Source organism: Saccopteryx bilineata, chromosome 3 (assembly GCF_036850765.1).
Source record: "Saccopteryx bilineata isolate mSacBil1 chromosome 3, mSacBil1_pri_phased_curated, whole genome shotgun sequence".
In the NCBI taxonomy this organism is placed as follows: domain Eukaryota; kingdom Metazoa; phylum Chordata; class Mammalia; order Chiroptera; family Emballonuridae; genus Saccopteryx; species Saccopteryx bilineata.
In genome coordinates, this window is record NC_089492.1 from 243,646,825 (window position 1) to 243,663,795 (window position 16,971).

Genomic DNA, 16,971 nt, shown 5'->3' on the forward strand with positions numbered 1-16,971 from the left:
GCTTTGGGTACTATAGACATTTTAATGATGTTTATTCTTCCTAACCATGAGCACGGTATATGCCTCCACTTATTCGTATCTTCCCTGATTTCTTTTATCAATGTTTTATAATTTTCTGAGTACAAGTCTTTAATCTCCTTGGTTAGATTTATTCCTAGGTACTTTATTTTTTTGGTTGCAATGGTAAAGGGGATTGATTCCCTGATTTCTCTTTCTGACAGTTCATTATTAGTGTATAAAAATGCCTCTGATTTCTGAGTATTGATTTTATATCCTGCCACCTTGCCAAATTCTTTTATCAGGTCTAGTGGTTTTTTGACTGAAACTTTAGGGTTTTCTATATACAATATCATGTCATCTGCAAATAATGATAGTTTTACTTCTTCTTTTCCAATTTGGATGCCTTTTATTTCTTTTTCTTGTCTGATTGCTGTGGCGAGGACTTCCAGAACTATGTTGAATAAGAGTGGTGAAAGGGGGCAACCCTGCCTTGTTCCTGATCTTAAGAGGATAGCTTTTAATTTTTGCCCATTGAGTATTATGTTGGCTGTGGGTTTGTCATAGATGGCCTTTATCATGTTGAGGTATGTTCCCTGTATTCCCACTTTGCTGAGAGTTTTGATCATGAATGGGTGCTGGATTTTATCAAATGCTTTTTCTGCATCTATTGAAATTATCATGTGGTTTTTCTCCTTTCTTTTGTTTATGTGATGAATCACATTGATTGATTTGCAAATATTGTACCAGCCTTGCCTCCCCAGAATAAATCCTACTTGATCATGGTGTATGATTTTTTCCATATATTGCTGGATCCGGTTTGCTAATATTTTATTGAGGATTTTTGCATGTAAGTTCATCAGGGATATTGGCCTATAATTTTCTTTTTTTGTGTTGTCTTTGCCTGGTTTTGGAATCAGAATTATGCTCGCCTCATAAAAGGAGTTTGGAAGTCTTCCTTCCTCTTGAATTTTTTGAAATAGCTTGAGAAGGATAGGAGTTAGTTCTTCTTTGAATATTTGGTAGAATTCACTTGTGAAGCCATCAGGCCCAGGACTTTTCTTTTTTGGGAGTTTTTTGATAGCTGTTTCAATCTCATTTGTTGTAATTGGTCTGTTTAGGTTTTCTGATTCTTCCAGATTGATTTTTGGAAGATTATATGATTCAAGGAATTTGTCCATTTCATCTAGGTTGTCTAGTTTTTTGGCGTACAGTTCTTCATAGTATTTTCTTACAATATTTTGTATTTCTGTTGTGTCAGTTGTTATTTCTCCACTCTCGTTTCTAATTTTATTTATTTGAGTCCTCTCTCTTTTTTTCTTGGTGAGTCTTGTTAAAGGTTCATTGATCTTGTTTACCTTTTCAAAGAACCAGCTCCTGGTTTCATTGATCCTCTGTATTGTTTCTTTAGCCTCTATGTCACTTATTTCTGCTCTGATCTTTATTATTTCCTTCCTTCTACTAGCTCTGGGCTTTACTTGCTGTTCTTTTTCTAGTTCTTTTAGATGCAGGGTTAAGTTGTTAATTTGAGCTTTTTCTAGCTTCTTGAGGTATGCCTGTAATGCTATAAACTTCCCTCTCAGGACTGCTTTTGCTGTGTCCCATAAATTTTGAGTTGATGTATGCTCATTATCATTTGTTTCTAGGAATTTTTTAATTTCTTCTTTGATCTCAATGTTAACCCATTCATTGTTTAATAACGTGCTATTTAGTTTCCAAGTGTTTGAATGTTTTTCAATTTTTCTATTGTGGTTGATTTCTAGTTTAATGCCATTGTGATCAGAGAAAGTGTTCGATATGATTTCAATCTTCTTAAATTTGTTGAGCCCGCTTTTGTGCCCTAACATGTGGTCTATTCTAGAGAATGTCCCATGAGCGCTTGAAAAGAATGTATATTCTGCTCTTTTAGGGTGAAAGGTTCTGAAGATATCTATTAAATCGAGTTCATCTAATATGTCCTTTAAGTCTGCTGTTTCTTTGTTAATTTTCTTTCTTGCGGACCTATCTAATGATGTTAATGGGGTATTGAAATCTCCTACTATTATAGTATTGCTGTTGATCTCGCCCTTTAAGTCTATCAAAGTCTGCTTTATATATTTAGGTGCTCCTATATTAGGTGCGTAGATATTTATAATGGTTATATCTTCCTTTTGTATTGCTCCCTTTATCTTTATGTAGTGACCTTCTTTATCTCTAACTATGGTCTTTGTTCTAAAGTCCATTTTGTCTGATATAAGTATTGCTACCCCAGCTTTTTTTTCATTTCCATTTGCGTGAAATATTTTTTTCCATCCTTTTATCTTCAGTCTGTGTGCATCTTTTGATTTAAGGTGTGTCTCTTGTAGACAGCATATGTATGGGTCCTGTTTTCTTATCCACGCAGCTACCCTATGTCTCTTGATCGGATCATTTAATCCATTAACATTTAAGGTTATTACTGATATGTAATTGTTTATTGCCATTTTTTTTCTTTAAAACTGTTTTTCTCTTTTGCTATATTCTTTTTTTCCTTTGATCTGTTTACAACAGGTCCCTTAGCATTTCTTGCAGCCTTGGTTTGGTTGTAGTGAAATCCTTTAGTTTTTTTTTGTCTGTAAAGCTTTTTATTTCTCCTTCAATTTTAAATGATAGCCTTGCTGGATAAAGTAGTCTTGGTTGTAGGTTCTTGTTCTGCATTACTTTGAATATTTCTTGCCATTCCCTTCTGGCCTCAGGTGTTTCTGTTGAGAAGTCAGAAGTCATCCTTATGGGGGCTCCTTTGTAGGTGATTGTCTTTTTTTCTCTAGCAGCTTTTAATATTTTCTCTTTATCTTTTAGCTTTGGTAATTTAATTATGATGTGTCTTGGTGTTGGTTTCTTTGGATTTCTACTTAATGGAGTTCTCTGTGCTTCCTGAACATGTGAAATATTTTCCTGCCTTAATTGGGGGAAGTTTTCCACTATAATATGTTTGAACAAAGTCTCTATCCCTTGTTCTTTCTCTTCTTCTTCAGGAACCCCTATGATGCGGATGTTATTTCTCTTCATGTTGTCACAGAGCTCTCTTAGAGTTTCCTCAGACTTTTTGAGTCTCTTTTCTTTTTTCTGCTCTGCTTCCATGCCTTTATTTATTGTGTCCTCTAACTCACTGATTCGATTCTCTGCTTCATCCATCCTGCTTTTAATTCCTTCCATTGTATTCTTTATTTCAGATATTGTATTTGTCATTTCTGTCTGATTCTTTTTTATTATTTCAATGTCCTTTTTTATATTTGTTATCTCTTTATTTAGGTTTTCGTAATGGCCATCTATGGTGGTTCTAATATCTTTGAGCATCCTAACAATCGTTATTTTAAACTCTGCATCTGGTAATTTGGTTATATCTGATTCACTTAGGACCTTTTCTGGGGATTTCTCTTGGTTTATTTGTGTTGTATTTCTCTGCCTCCACATTTTCTCTTCACGAGAGTGGCTGTGATCATGTGCTCGGGTGCACAAGGGTTGGTGGCCTTGGCCTTTGCCCCGCCCCCGTGTGTGATGTTATGCTCGGTCCTGAGGGCACTGGCGAGCACCTTTGCTCAGCTGCGGGTCTCCGCCTGTTTCCGAGCTTTCGCCCTGCCTTTGCAGGGTGATCCCACTCAAGGAACAGCTGCTAGCCTTGGCTCTACCACCAGGAAAGGCTGCGTGCCCAAGCTCAGCTTCGTAGCGGAACTCCGCCTCTTCTGGGCTTTTGGCTCCACCCCCGCGGGAGGAGCCTGCTACCAAGTCAGACCGCAAGCCTGGGTTGCACAGGCGGGGCAGGGATGTGCTCCTCTGCCCTTGCTCTGGGGCTGGTTTCTACCCTTTCTGGGTTTCCCGCCCTTCTCCCGGAGGCTGGATTACAGGCTGCCGGCAGCTGAGCTTAGCCGCTTTCGCACGCCCCCTTCTCCCTAGCCGGGCAAGATTGAGCTCACACCTGAGCCCACTGGTGGCCAGCTGGCTTCCAACCCTGCCAGCAGAACCGCGCTTTTGTCTCCCGCTGCCGCCCGCTCCCCGGTGGGCCCTCAGCCGTGTGGGTGGGGGCGTTGCAGCTCGGACCCTAAGACTCACTACCGTAGACCTGAAAGCTCCCTCCTTCTATGCGACTCTGCTCTGAATGCCACGGGGGAGCTTGTTTGGCTGCTCTCCTGCTTCCCTTTGCTGGTATTGCTGTTTCCGGGGGAAATATTCACTTCAGCTTTGGGGAGTGACTCGTCCCAGGGGTTAGAGTGGCTATCTCCCAAAAATGTTTCTCCCTATGCCTCCTAGATTGCACTCTCTTCCTGTTACTGTGGTTCTCTCCCCTCTCCCTCCGTCTCCAGGAGCCCCGGGTGAGTGTTTGTGAGAGAGATGTTCTGCGTGGTCCCTTTAAGAGGGATCCTGGGTCTGAGAAATCAGACTCTCTCACAAACAGTATCCTGACTTGTTTCCAGCTAAATACTGTCCTTATGCTTCTTCTGGGCTCTGGGGCTGCAGGCTGGGGCTTTGTTCCTGGGGCTCAGGGTCCTTTCCCCTCTGCTAAACTCACTTCCCGCCACGCGAGTCTCTCCCTGCTGCCGTTCGCTCCGAGAAGCTGGGCAGCCCTCTCCGCGTTTCCGCTTTTCCTACCAGTCTCTGGGTGGCTTCTTCAGCGTTCCTGGGTTGAAGAGTCCTTTTAGTTTAGTCCAAAGTTGGTTTTTCCAGTTGATAGTTCATAAAATTAGTTTGTAATCCACATTGGTTCTGGGAGGTAGATGCTGGTACGTTCGCCTACTCCAGCGCCATCTTGTCTCTCTCCTGTAGGTTGCTTTTTTACTGTTGTTGTTTTTTTACTATGCAGAAGCTTTCTAATTTGATGTAGTTCCACGTCTGTTTTTGCTTTTGTTGCCATCTAAGAAATCCTTGCCAAGACCAGTGTCATGAAACTTTCTCCCTATATTTTCTAAAAGTGTTACTACAGTTTCAACTCTTACATTTAAGTTTTTACTCCATTCTGAGTTGCTTATTTTTTTGGTGTAAGATAAAGGTCCAATTTCATCCTTTTAAATGTGTATATCCAGTTTTCTTGCCACCATTTGTTGAAGAGACTGTCCTTTCCCCATTGTATATTCTTGACACCCTTGTTGAAGATTGACTGGATATGCATGAGTCCATTTCTGGGTTTTTTATTCGGTTAGTCAATGTATTTGTCTTTATATCAGTACTGTTCTGTTTTAATTATTATAGCTTTGTAATATATATTAAAATAAAAAAGTGTGATGCCTCCTCCTTTGTTCTTTTTTCTTAAGGTTGTTTTGACTGCTCAAGGCTTGTTGTGGTCCTATATGATTATAGGATTTTTTTCTATTTCTTAAAAAAATTGTCATTGGGTTTTAAGAGGGTTCATATTGAATCTGTAGATAGCTTTGAGTACTAGGGGACATTTTTTATAACAGACCCATCAGAGTTTTTGGAGGGCCTCTCAATCCTTCATGAGGTCCAAACTCCTGTCTTTGTTCGTAGTGGTCCTCAGGCATCTAAAGTATGCTGTGTCCTGTCAGTACTCTGAGGTAGGCGAGATGGCAGCCAGTCCCTCAGTTTCCAGAAAGCTTGCAATGTGAGACATGTGGTTCACCTGCTTCCCTCCCCAAGGAGGAGAAGCTAGGATCCGGGATTTTTTTCCCCACTTGCTCTGTGTTAAGCTGGGGGAAGGGACTACTGTGACTGCCGGGTGCTAGTTCAGACTGCCATCTTTGTTTCACTGGTTCCCAGGTGTGTAATGTGTGCTGCATCTTATTAGTAGACTGGGGAAGGTAAGACAGAAGCCAGTTCCTTAGGCAGACCTGGAAAAGTTGGAATGCTGGACGTGTGGTCCAACTCATTTGCTACCCGTGGAGAAGTTGGAAACTGGGGTTTCCTACAAATTGTATGACTCTGTTGAAAGGGTAGGGATTATGGCAAAAGATTGTCTTGAATTTTTCTCCTGGCTTTGTTGTGTCTGGTTTTACATTTGCCCAGGATCCGGAAGTGTCTGAACTAAGTTTCCTAATTAATTATATATGAAATTTGTCTGTGTATCATTTTTAAATAGCTGTGTTTATCATTTTGCTGATGTTACCATGTCATTTATTTTTTTAAAAGATTTTATTTATTTGTTTGTGTTTTGGTAACAGATACAGAGAGAGGGACAGATAGGGACAGACAGGAAGGGAGAGAGATGAGAAGCATCAATTCTTCATTGCAGCCTCTTAGTTGTTCACTGATTGCTTTCTCATATGTGCCTTGACTGGAGGGCTTTAGCAGAGTGAATGACTCCTTGCTCAAGCCAGCAACCCTGGGCTCAAGCTGGTGAGCCTTGCTCAAACCAAATGAGCCCACCCGCGTTCAAGCTGGCAACCTCTGGGTCTTGAACCTGGGTCTTCCACATCGCAGTCCGATGTTCTACCCCCTGCGCCACCACCTGGTCAGACCCATGTCTCTTATTTTTGTTTGTTTGTTTGTTTTTTTTTGTTTTTTTTTTTTTTTTTTTTTTACAGAGGTAGAGATAGACAGGGACAGACAGACAGGAACGGAGAGAGATGAGAAGCATCAATCATCAGTTTCTTGTTGCGCGTTGCGACTTCTTAGTTGTTTTCATTGATTGCTTTCTCACATGTGCCTTGACCGTGGGCCTTCAGCAGACCGAGTAACCCCTTGCAGGAGCCAGCGACCTTGGGTCCAAGCTGGTGAGCTCTTTGCTCAAGCCAGATGAGCCCGCGCTCAAGCTGGCGACCTCGGGGTCTCGAACCTGGGTCCTTCCGCATCCCAGTCCCATGCTCTATCCACTGCGCCACCACCTGGTCAGGCTATTTTTTATAAATTGGGAAAAATACTTCTTTTGAAAACAAAATTGCCTGATATTGATGGATCTTTGAATCGGATTTTGAAAGTACAGTCTGCAACACCTTTATTTTACTATTAAGGCACATATCTCCAATCCTTTGGAATAATTTAAGTTTGGAATATTTTGCAGTCTGTTTGGGATAATTAATTTCTTCTATTTCTGTATCTCAAATATTGCTTTAAAGATTACCTTCAACCATGATTCTTAGAGATTGGGAAATATTTTATTTCTCTTGTGATTAATACTTAGTCTGAAAAATATCGGAAAAAATGCTGTGGTCTGTGTAGCAAATAAACCTCATAGTAGATAATTCCTAGATTTGTTAAGTCAATTGAAATGTTTATATTCCAGTTTTCATATATATATATATTTTTTATTCGTGAGAGGAGGGAAGGCAGAGAGATAGACTACTGGGTGCACCCTGACAGGGGGCCACCTGGCAAGCCTACTAGAGGGCGATGTTCTGCCCATCTGGGGAACATTGCACAGCAACCAAGCTCTTCCTAGGGCCTGAGGTGAAGACCATGGAACAATCCTCAGTGCCCGGGGCTAACTCACACCAGTTGAGCCATGGCTGCAGGAGGGGTAGAGAGAGAGAGAGAGAGAGAGAGAGAGAGAGAGAGAGGAGGAGGGGTAGAGACGCAGATGGGTGCCTCTCCTGTGTGCCCTGACTGGGAATCAAACCCAGGACATCCACATGCTGGGCCAATGTTCTACCACTGAGCCAACTGGCCAGGGCCAGATTGTTTTAACTGTTAGGTGGGTTGTGCTTTTTAAAATGGTAGCTTGTGATTTTAGTTGAACTTCAAATTATTTTATATTTTATCATTATTTTAGAAGAATATCTTGCTTACTTGTTTCAGTCTATATTTATATTATAAATATGTTGACTTGCTATTGAAAGACATCTCTGTGAGTGTTTAGAATTTAGCATCAAATAATTATTTCTGTATTATATATGTATATATACACATAAATACATATGTATAACATTTTATACATAAACATGTATTACACATATTCACATATATAGATACATATTTATATAAACATGAATCATTTATTATGAATATTTGTATATTCCTATTTATACACATACATACATGTAAATCCATGTTTGTGCAATAGAGCAAAGTACCTTGGATTCTTTTTTCTTCTTTTCCGAAGTGAGAAGTGGGGAGGCAGAGAGACAGACTCCCACATGCACCCAACCTTGATCCACCTGGCATACCTACCAGGGGGCGATGCTCTGCCCATCTGGGCCATAGCAACCAGGGCTATTCTAGCACCTAAGGCGGAGGCCATGGAGCCATCCTCAGTGCCCGGGGCCAACTTTGCTCCAAGGGAGCCTTGGCTGCAGAAGGGAAAGAGAGAGGTAGAAAGGGGAAGGGGAAGGGGAGGGGTGGAGAAACAGAGGGGTACTTCTCCTGTGTGCCCTGGCCAGAAATCAAACCCAGGCCTTCCACACACCAGGCTGACGCTCTACCACTGAGCCAACCAGCCAGGGCTTTGGATTCTTTTTAACTTAGAGTTCTCAAAGGTCTTAAAGAATTGTATTGTGATGCTAAAAATATTGTGGAGTAGGAAGCACCAGAAATCTGTCTTCCCACCGAGACAGCAGTCAGACCGGCAGAATATGTCTGATGTAACTGTTTTGAAACTCTGGAGTCTGTTAAAGGCTTGCAAGTTCCAGGGGAAGTCTAGGATGATGAATTTTGCTTAGTTTCAGTCAATTTAAACCCTCAACACAGTGGCAGCTACCTATTCCCCACTCCTAGTAACATGCAGACAGTTCTGTATGTGTTCCTGGAAGAGCTTGCACACATCTTTGGTAGCCAGGGTGAACAAAAAGAACACTGTCCTCTAAATATCAGGGATCTGTGTTTTGGTCACTGAATATTGCTTTTGATCATAGAGGTACAGTCAAAGTATTGGGGAGCCATTGTTCTTTCACCTTCCTCCATTATTTCAAGTCTCTCTCCCTCTGGCTGTAGTGACTTCTAGGGTACTTATAGGTCCAGAGCCTTCCCCTTTATTTTTTTACTTTTCATTTTTCCTTTTGGAAGTCAGACATTACTGATTATTAAAATCAGAAATGAAGGTGAATATTACTACTGATTCTGTAGCAATAAAGAGGAATATAACATAGTATTATGAACAATTGTACACCCCCAAAATTGGACAACCTAGATGAAATGGACAGATTTCTAGAAATAAAAGCTAACGGTGCAGCCACTGTGGAAAGGTGTGTAGTTTCCTCAAAAAATTAGAAATGGAACTACCTTATGACCCAGTGATTCCATGTCTGGGAATATATCTGAAGAAACCAAAAACACTGATTCAAGAGAATATGTGCATTCCTGTGTTCATTGCAGCATTATTTGCAATAGGTAAGATATAGAAGCAGCACAAGTACCCATCGATAAATGAGTGGATTAAAAAGCTGTGGTTCATTTACACAATGGAATACTACTCAGCCATAAAAAAGAAGGAAATCTTATCTTTTGCAACAGCATGGATGGACCTGGAGAGTTTTATGCTAAGTAAAACAAGCCAGTCACTTATATGTAGAATCTAAAGAACAAAACAGACAAACAACTTAGAAAAGACTCAGATACAGAGAACTGATAGATGTCAGAGAGGACGGGAGTTGGGGGGCTGGGTAAAATAGGTGAAGGGATTAAGCAAAAATGCCAGACAAACTCATAGACACCAGGGAAACTCATGATTACCAGAGGGAAGGGGTGCAAGTGCGGGCAGATAAAATGGGGAAGGGTGGCTAAATGGTGACGGAAGGAGACTGGACTTGAGGTGGTGAACACACAATACAATATACAAGTGATGTAGAATTGTACACTTGGAACTTACATAATTTTATTAACCAGTGTCACCCCAATAAATTCAGTAAATTTTTTTTAAAAGCCTACCAAAACTAAATCACAAAGAAATATAACTGAATGATCTATAACTAGTGTGAAGATTGAATTATTAATTAAAAAAATCTTTCAGCAAAGAAGAGTTCTGGATCTGACAGTATCACTTTTGAATTCTACCAAACATTTAAAGAAAGAGTAGTACCAGTTCTCAAACTTTTCTTAAAGACTGAAAAGGAGAGGATACCTCCTAACTCATTCTATGAGGCCAGCATAACCTAATACCAATGCCAGACAAGGACACTGCAAGAAAAGAAAACCACGTATGAATATCTGATTACCCTAGTGGTAGAGATTAAGAATAAAATTTTTAGTTTATTAACAGGTTAAATTTTGAAATATTTTTATGTGGCCCTGGCCGATTGGCTCAGTGGCTAGAGCATTGGCCCATTGTATGGATGTCCAGGGTTTGATTCCCAGACGGAGCACACAAGAGAAGCAACCATCTGCTTCTCCCCTCTCCCCCTTCTTCTCCCCTGTCTTTTCTTCTTTATCTTCTGCAGCCAGTGGCTCAATTGGTTCATGTGTCAGCTCTGGCCACCAGGATAGCTCAGTTGGTCTGAGCGAGTCAGCCTCAGGTACATAAACATAGCTTAGTTCATTCGAGCATTGGCCCCAGATGGAGTTTCTGGGTGGATCCTGGCTGGGGTACATGTGGGAGTCTGTTTTACTATCTCCTGCCCTCTCACTTAAAATAATATAGTATTATAAAAACAAAAATATTTAACTTGGAAGATTTTTTTGCCCTGATATACTATGTTCTTAATATCTATCATAGTGAAAAGAATGGGTTATCTTTGGGAGTGGTGTTATTGTAAATATTAAGTAAGAGTTGGGGCCAGTGGGGAGGGTAGGCATTCTTTATTTATTTTTTTTGAGTTCTATAATACCATATTTGAATTTTCTTTTAAACAATGTATATATTCTTCGTTTATTAAAAGATAGAAAATAGTTTTAAAACATGTAATGACATAAAGGTAAAGTAAAAAATGTCCTCATAATTAAACTCATTTTGTGCTTTTATTAATTTTGGTTTTAGGCGTGTGTGGACGTCAGAGCCAGTTCAGTGTTTTGGCAGCAGATGGAACTTGCAGATATCCTTTCTGGTCATCCCAAGGTGCCAGAGTGGTTATCCACACACCCTTCTCATGGAAACCGAGTTGAGCACTTGGATAGACTCATACCTGAGGTGAGCTAACACTGTGTAAGGCAAAACATTATCTTTACTGTATTATTTATTTACTTTTAAGATTTCATTTATTGATTTTAGAGAGACGATAGAGAGAGAGAAAGGTCAGAAGGAGGAACAGGAAGTATCAGCTTGTAGTAGTTGCTTCTTGTATGTGCCTTGACCAGGGTTTTGAAACAGTGACCACAGTGTATCAGGCGGACACTTGATCCACTGCGCCACCACAGCTCAGGCACTGTATCATTTATTTTTGATGCTGTTACTTCCTGTGCTGAGAGAGAGTTCTAGCTTGTCACTGTTTGATCACTATGATTATGGATTATCAGTTTTCAAAGAATTTGACTGAAAAGTAATGTCCTGCTTGTCTGGAAGTCTTGGGGAATAAATTGCTGTGTAGAGTTGACTCTTTTTGATGGTGAAGGTTTAAGCTTTTTAGTATCATACCTTTTAATTTTATCTGATTTCGTGAAAGTCTAAAACACAAGGCTTATTTTTTCGAAGTATTGGTCATAATTTAATCTTTTCTAGGTGATTTAAGTTTATTGTTAAAAAAAAAAACCGCACAGAACTCCAGTTAATGACTTCTGCAAAGTTTTCGGGTGAAATGGGTATTACTTCTAATAATGATGCTGGAATTTTCTTAGGAAAAAAATCCCTTGATATTAGTTTGCTTTCTAGTTGTTTACTTCTTTATAGAAAAAAGCACGTGTGGTTCTTATTTGTAGAATTCATTAGTGAATAAAGCTAAAGCAGCTTTTTCCCAAATTTTTTTATTTGTTAACATCATTTAAAATGTTTTCTGTGGTATCCACATCAGTACAAGGTGGTTGTCAGACATCTCCACACCAGGCTACATGCTCTTTTCTGTCCCACTTGTGTAGTCAGTAAGACTTTAAATTAACTTAATGAATCCTGAGTATCTATTATAAGAAATATATACTGGTAGATACTAGGGATAAAGAGAGAATTAAGACATGGGTTTTGATATTTTCAGGGTGCTAACCTAAGTACAAAGTGATTATTATTACAACAAGGAGTATGACTTATAAGAAAAATAGAAATATAGTGGTATGCAATTTGAAGGAATAGACTGCATCTAGTTTGGGATAAGAAACTACTACAAGATTCATTCATTCATTCATTCATTCATTCATTTATGTGATTGATACTGAAATCCACTGGTAGTCTACCATTCTGTATTCTGTTGCTGGGATCAAAAGTCTCTGCTTTTTTGGAGTTAACATTCTTGTTAATGCAAGTATAAACATACATACAGTATGTTAAGCAGTGATAAACACATGGGGAAAGCTAAAGCAGGTTAAAACTAAAACTTGGAAGTAGAGAAGGCATATTGGCCTATGTTCATTTGTCAAAGAAGGCCTCTGTGAACAGAATCTGGAAAGAAGTCTTTTTTTTTTTTTTTTACAGAGACAGAGATAGGGACAGAGACAAGAACGGAGAGATGAGAAGCATCAATCATTAGTTTTTTGTTGCACATTGCGACATCTTAGTTGGTCATTGATTGCTTTCTCATATGTGCCTTGACCGCAGGCCTTCAGCAGACCGTAGAAATAGTCTTCTAAACCATTGTAAGGATTTGACTTTTATTCCAAGTGCTACGAGAGGCTAGCAGAGGGTTTTGAACTGAGGAGTGACTTGATTACTTGCTCTGACTCTTGTGATGACTCATGTGTTTTATAGTGCTTATGGGGGTAGGGGGCTCCTGTGTAGAGAGTGGACTGTAGGGGGCATGGATCGTGTCAGGGAGGCTGTTTAGGAGGCTCTCGCTGTAATCCTGTTAAAAGATTATAGAGGCAGAAGAGAAGGGAAGAAGAAGTGGTCATATTTTGGATATATTTTAAAAGGAATGATGACAAGACTTGTTGATAGTCTGGGCATACTTTGTGCCTTTTGTGAGCATTGGGGCCAGCCAGATACGGATTCTTAAGAACTATCCTAGATATATTTTATTTATACTCTTAATTTGAAGAAAAAGCATTTGAGAACAAAATAGCAGTGATGTTTTCTTGACACACTCTGTAGTAGTCATTCATCTTATTATTTTTATTTTTATTTTTTTGGTATTTTTCCAAAGTTAGAAGCGGGGAGGCAGTCAGACAGACTCCCGCATGGGCCCTACCAGGATCCATCCGGCATGCCCACCAGGGGGTGATGCTTGGCCCATCTGGGGCATTGCTCTATTGCAGTGGGAGCCACTCTAGTGCCTGAGGCAGAGGCCATGGAGCCGTCCTCAGTGCCCAGGCCAACTTTGCTCCAGTGGAGCCTTGGCTGTGGGAGGGGAAGAGAGAGACAGAGAGAAAGGAGAGGGGGAAGGGTGGAGAAGCATATGGGCGCCTCTCCTGTGTGCCCTGACCGGGAATTGAACTCAGGACTTCCACATGCCAGGCTGATACTCTACCGCTGAGCCAACCGGCCAGGGCTAGTCATTCATCTTAAAAGCACAGCATTGGACTGGGTCAATATATTGTTTCATCAGTAACTGATTGTGCTGAAGATCCCTGAATCTAAGAGCTGTCTTAAGGCAACCCATAACCCTGGGAACTTCCATCACCTCAAGAGGCTTAGCCTATCTGTAACACTGTAGTTACCATGTAGTTTCCTCTTGAAATTCCTTTTTTTTTATTTTTGCTCAGTGAAATTCTAAAAATATGTGGTTTATTTAAATTGATAATGAATTTTAGCCAACTTTCATCTGAGTTGTCATTTCATCATCAAAGATAACTAAGGATCTTCAAGATGAAAATGTGTTTTAGAGAAGTCTTTAAAATAGTGAATTGATTGGTGAGTATGAAGAACAATGATTGGAGAAATACATTTGTTATTTGAGCACCAATAATGAAGAAAAACATTGGGAGATTTTTTTTTCTAAAAATAAACTATCTTAGTTCAAGAACTTATTGGAAACCTTATATAATTTTTATATTTCTCCCCCAAGAGACTAAATTCAATTTGAAAGTAATAAAACTCTACTATAATATTGGGAATAATTCAGTGGTTGAAGTGAAACTTATAGTTAGTGTAAGAGTATATTGTTAATTAGAATACATGGTCATAATTCAGAGATTGGAATTCCCTACTATCATTTCTAATTTCTATAATGGAAGGAAGCAAATCCTCAGGCAGTATATAGAATTATGTGAGTCTATATATTGTTAAAGACTACATTTTTTGTTTGATTTTATTTAAGATTTTTTCTACTTAAGTTAGTACAATAGATTCTACCTAATGCTCCTGTTCTTTGAAATTTCTGACAGTATGCCCGAAGTGATGTACATCTCAAAGGCAGTTGAGAATACAGCACCAGAGCACAAAACTCCAGGCCAGAGATGAGGATTTCAGAGTCACCCCCCAATAAAGGGGTATCTGAAGTGGGAAGAATGGATCAGTTTATTTAGGAAGTAAGCAGAGAAAAAGATCCTGGACAAAGTTAACAGTATAAGTCAGGGGTCCCCAAACTACGGCCCGCGGGCCACATGCGGCCCCCTGAGGCCATCTATCCGGCCCCCGCCGCACTTCCGGAAGGGGCACCTCTTTCATTGGTGGTCAGTGAGAGGAGCATAGTTCTCATTGAAATACTGGTCAGTTTGTTGATTTAAATTTACTTGTTCTTTATTTTAAATATTGTATTCCCGTTTTGTTTTGTTGTTTTTTATTTTAAAATAAGATATGTGCAGTGTGCATAGGGATTTATTCATAGTTTTTTTTTTTTAATAGTCCGACCCTCCAACGGTCTGAGGGACAGTGAACTGGCCCCCTGTGTAAAAATTTTGGGGACCCCTGGTATAAGTGGTTCCTACATTTAATTGGTAGAAGGAAGACAAAGCCTGTAGTGGATCAGATTCATAGGAGAAGAAAAGATCAAGAAAACCAGGAAAGTAAAACTCTTTGGTTCTATGAGAACACAAATTTTGGTAATTTTGATTTTTAAAAATATAACTTACTGAAGATTACACCTTTTTATTTTTTATTAGATTCCTTGAACATCATCATAGAAATGTCTTATTTTTTACTATAGCATATCAACATTTAAAACGTAAGATGCTTTAAAACTATGTGTTTAATAACTATTTCTTGGTCACCAATTATGTGCCAGATTGTAGATGCTGTGAACAAAATAGACAAAAGCCCTGCACTTATGAAGCTGTTTTTGCAGTAAAGACAGACAGTAAATAGAATAAATTAGTACTATATAGCATAAGTCACCAATATATCATAATATGTTAGCCAGCAGTAAGTATTAGGGAGGAAAACAAAAGAGGAAGAACAGCGTATTAGCTTGAACTGCCATCACAAAATACTGTAGACTGGTGGAGTAAGCAATGGGGAATTCACTTGTTCATAGTTTTAAAGACTAGCAACCCAGTGTTAAGATTCTGGCCCATTTATTTTCTGGTGAAATCTATTTTCCTGGCTAGTAGATAGATGGCTACCTTCTTGCTGTGTCCTCACATGGTGGAGAGAGTAATAGCACACTGGTGAGAAGAAGGGAGATAGTGAGACACACTCCCATAAACACCCCGACTAGGATCCTCTGGGCAATCTAGGTCTAGGGCGGATGCTCAAACTAATTGAGCCTCTGTCTGCAAGAGGACAAGAGAGAAAGAAGGGGGAGAGGGAGGGTAAGAGAAGCAGATGGTTTATTCTCAGTTGTGCCCTGACGGGGAATTGAACCTGGGACATCTGCAGGCCAAAGCAATAGGCCAGGGCCTCTTCCTCTTCTTATGAGGGCAGTAATCCCATCATGAGGGCCCCAACCTCATCGCCTCCTCTAAGCCTAATCATCCCCAAAGGCTCCATCTCCAAATACATTGGGGGTGAGGTTTTTATCATATGAATCTGTGGGGAAAACACAGTCCATAGCAAATATGTAATGTGTGAACAGAGGTGATAGAAGTGCTGGAATAGGGGTCAATCAGAGAAAGTTTCATTGAGAAGTTGGTATTTGAATAAAGACTTGAAATAAGTGAAAGAGTCTTTCCTTGGGGTTGGGAGTAGGGGTAAGAGTCTTCCACGCAGAGGAACTACTATAGTAAGTACATGCTCTGAGGCAGGTGTGAGCCTGGTGTAGTTGAGGAACAGCAAGGGAGCCAATCTGGCTGGAATGGAGTGAGCGGGGAGGGGAGTGCAGGCCTGTAGCCTCTGTAAAGACTTCAGTTTTTGTTCAGAGACAGGACACCAGTGGAGGGTCCTCAGCAGTGGCCTAGAAGAGTAGCATGATTTGACTTACAAAGGATATGATCCACAGCTTCTACAAAGTAGTACAATCATATAATTTTGGAGTATTTTAGTATATAGTTAGATAATAGACTAGTTCATTTTTTGTTGTTTTTTTTAATCAAGAAAATGCCCCCAGAGTAGAAAATACATTCTTGCTGTTTTTTATGTGAATTCTTTGATAAAGCATGTGTAAATATCTAGTTAGATATAATACTGTGATCCACTAGCATTTAAAATAGATAAATATAGGGTTGTAGTAATGATATTATTTGTAGTTAATAAGATGATAACCTATAATTTTATTTACTTGAAATAATCATTTGAATTTAGGAAAAACATATCCCACATATTTTGGTTACCATAACAACTTGGGTGAAAAATTGAAGAACAGATGTTATATCAACCTGTTGATGTTTAATGGTATGACAGTTTTAAAATTATAGTTACACTGTTCAGAATTTAAATTTGACTATAAGTTGTCCTTGAAAGGATACCTTTTTAAACGTACTTTCTGCAAGGATTGTTATTAAATATGAATAGAAGTGAATAAGGGAAATTGTATGATAACCCAGGGTAAAAATGTACTTCATTGAAAGATTTACTTTACAACCAAAGGCATGTAGACTGGATTTTTTATTTTCTACTTCTCTTACCAGCTCTCTGCCATCGTTTTCTTGGTGGTGGGCGGGGGGGGGGGGGGGGGGGGGGGGGATGGAAAGAGAGAAAATATGAGGAAAAACATTGAATTTGGACTTAGTTGTTTGGGTTATTATCAT

The 16,971-nt window shown here is 39.6% G+C and overlaps 1 protein-coding gene across 4 annotated transcripts in view; it reads left to right on the plus strand.

Moving 5' to 3' along the window:
- The window catches only part of OMA1 (OMA1 zinc metallopeptidase), an 81,490-nt gene that overhangs the window by 45,472 nt on the left and 19,047 nt on the right, over positions 1 to 16,971 (plus strand). For all 4 annotated transcript variants that reach the window (XM_066264990.1, XM_066264991.1, XM_066264993.1 and 1 more), the window contains one exon: positions 10,808 to 10,957. In XM_066264990.1, coding sequence (XP_066121087.1) covers positions 10,808 to 10,957 — 150 coding nt within the window. The remainder of the gene's footprint in view (positions 1 to 10,807; positions 10,958 to 16,971) is intronic.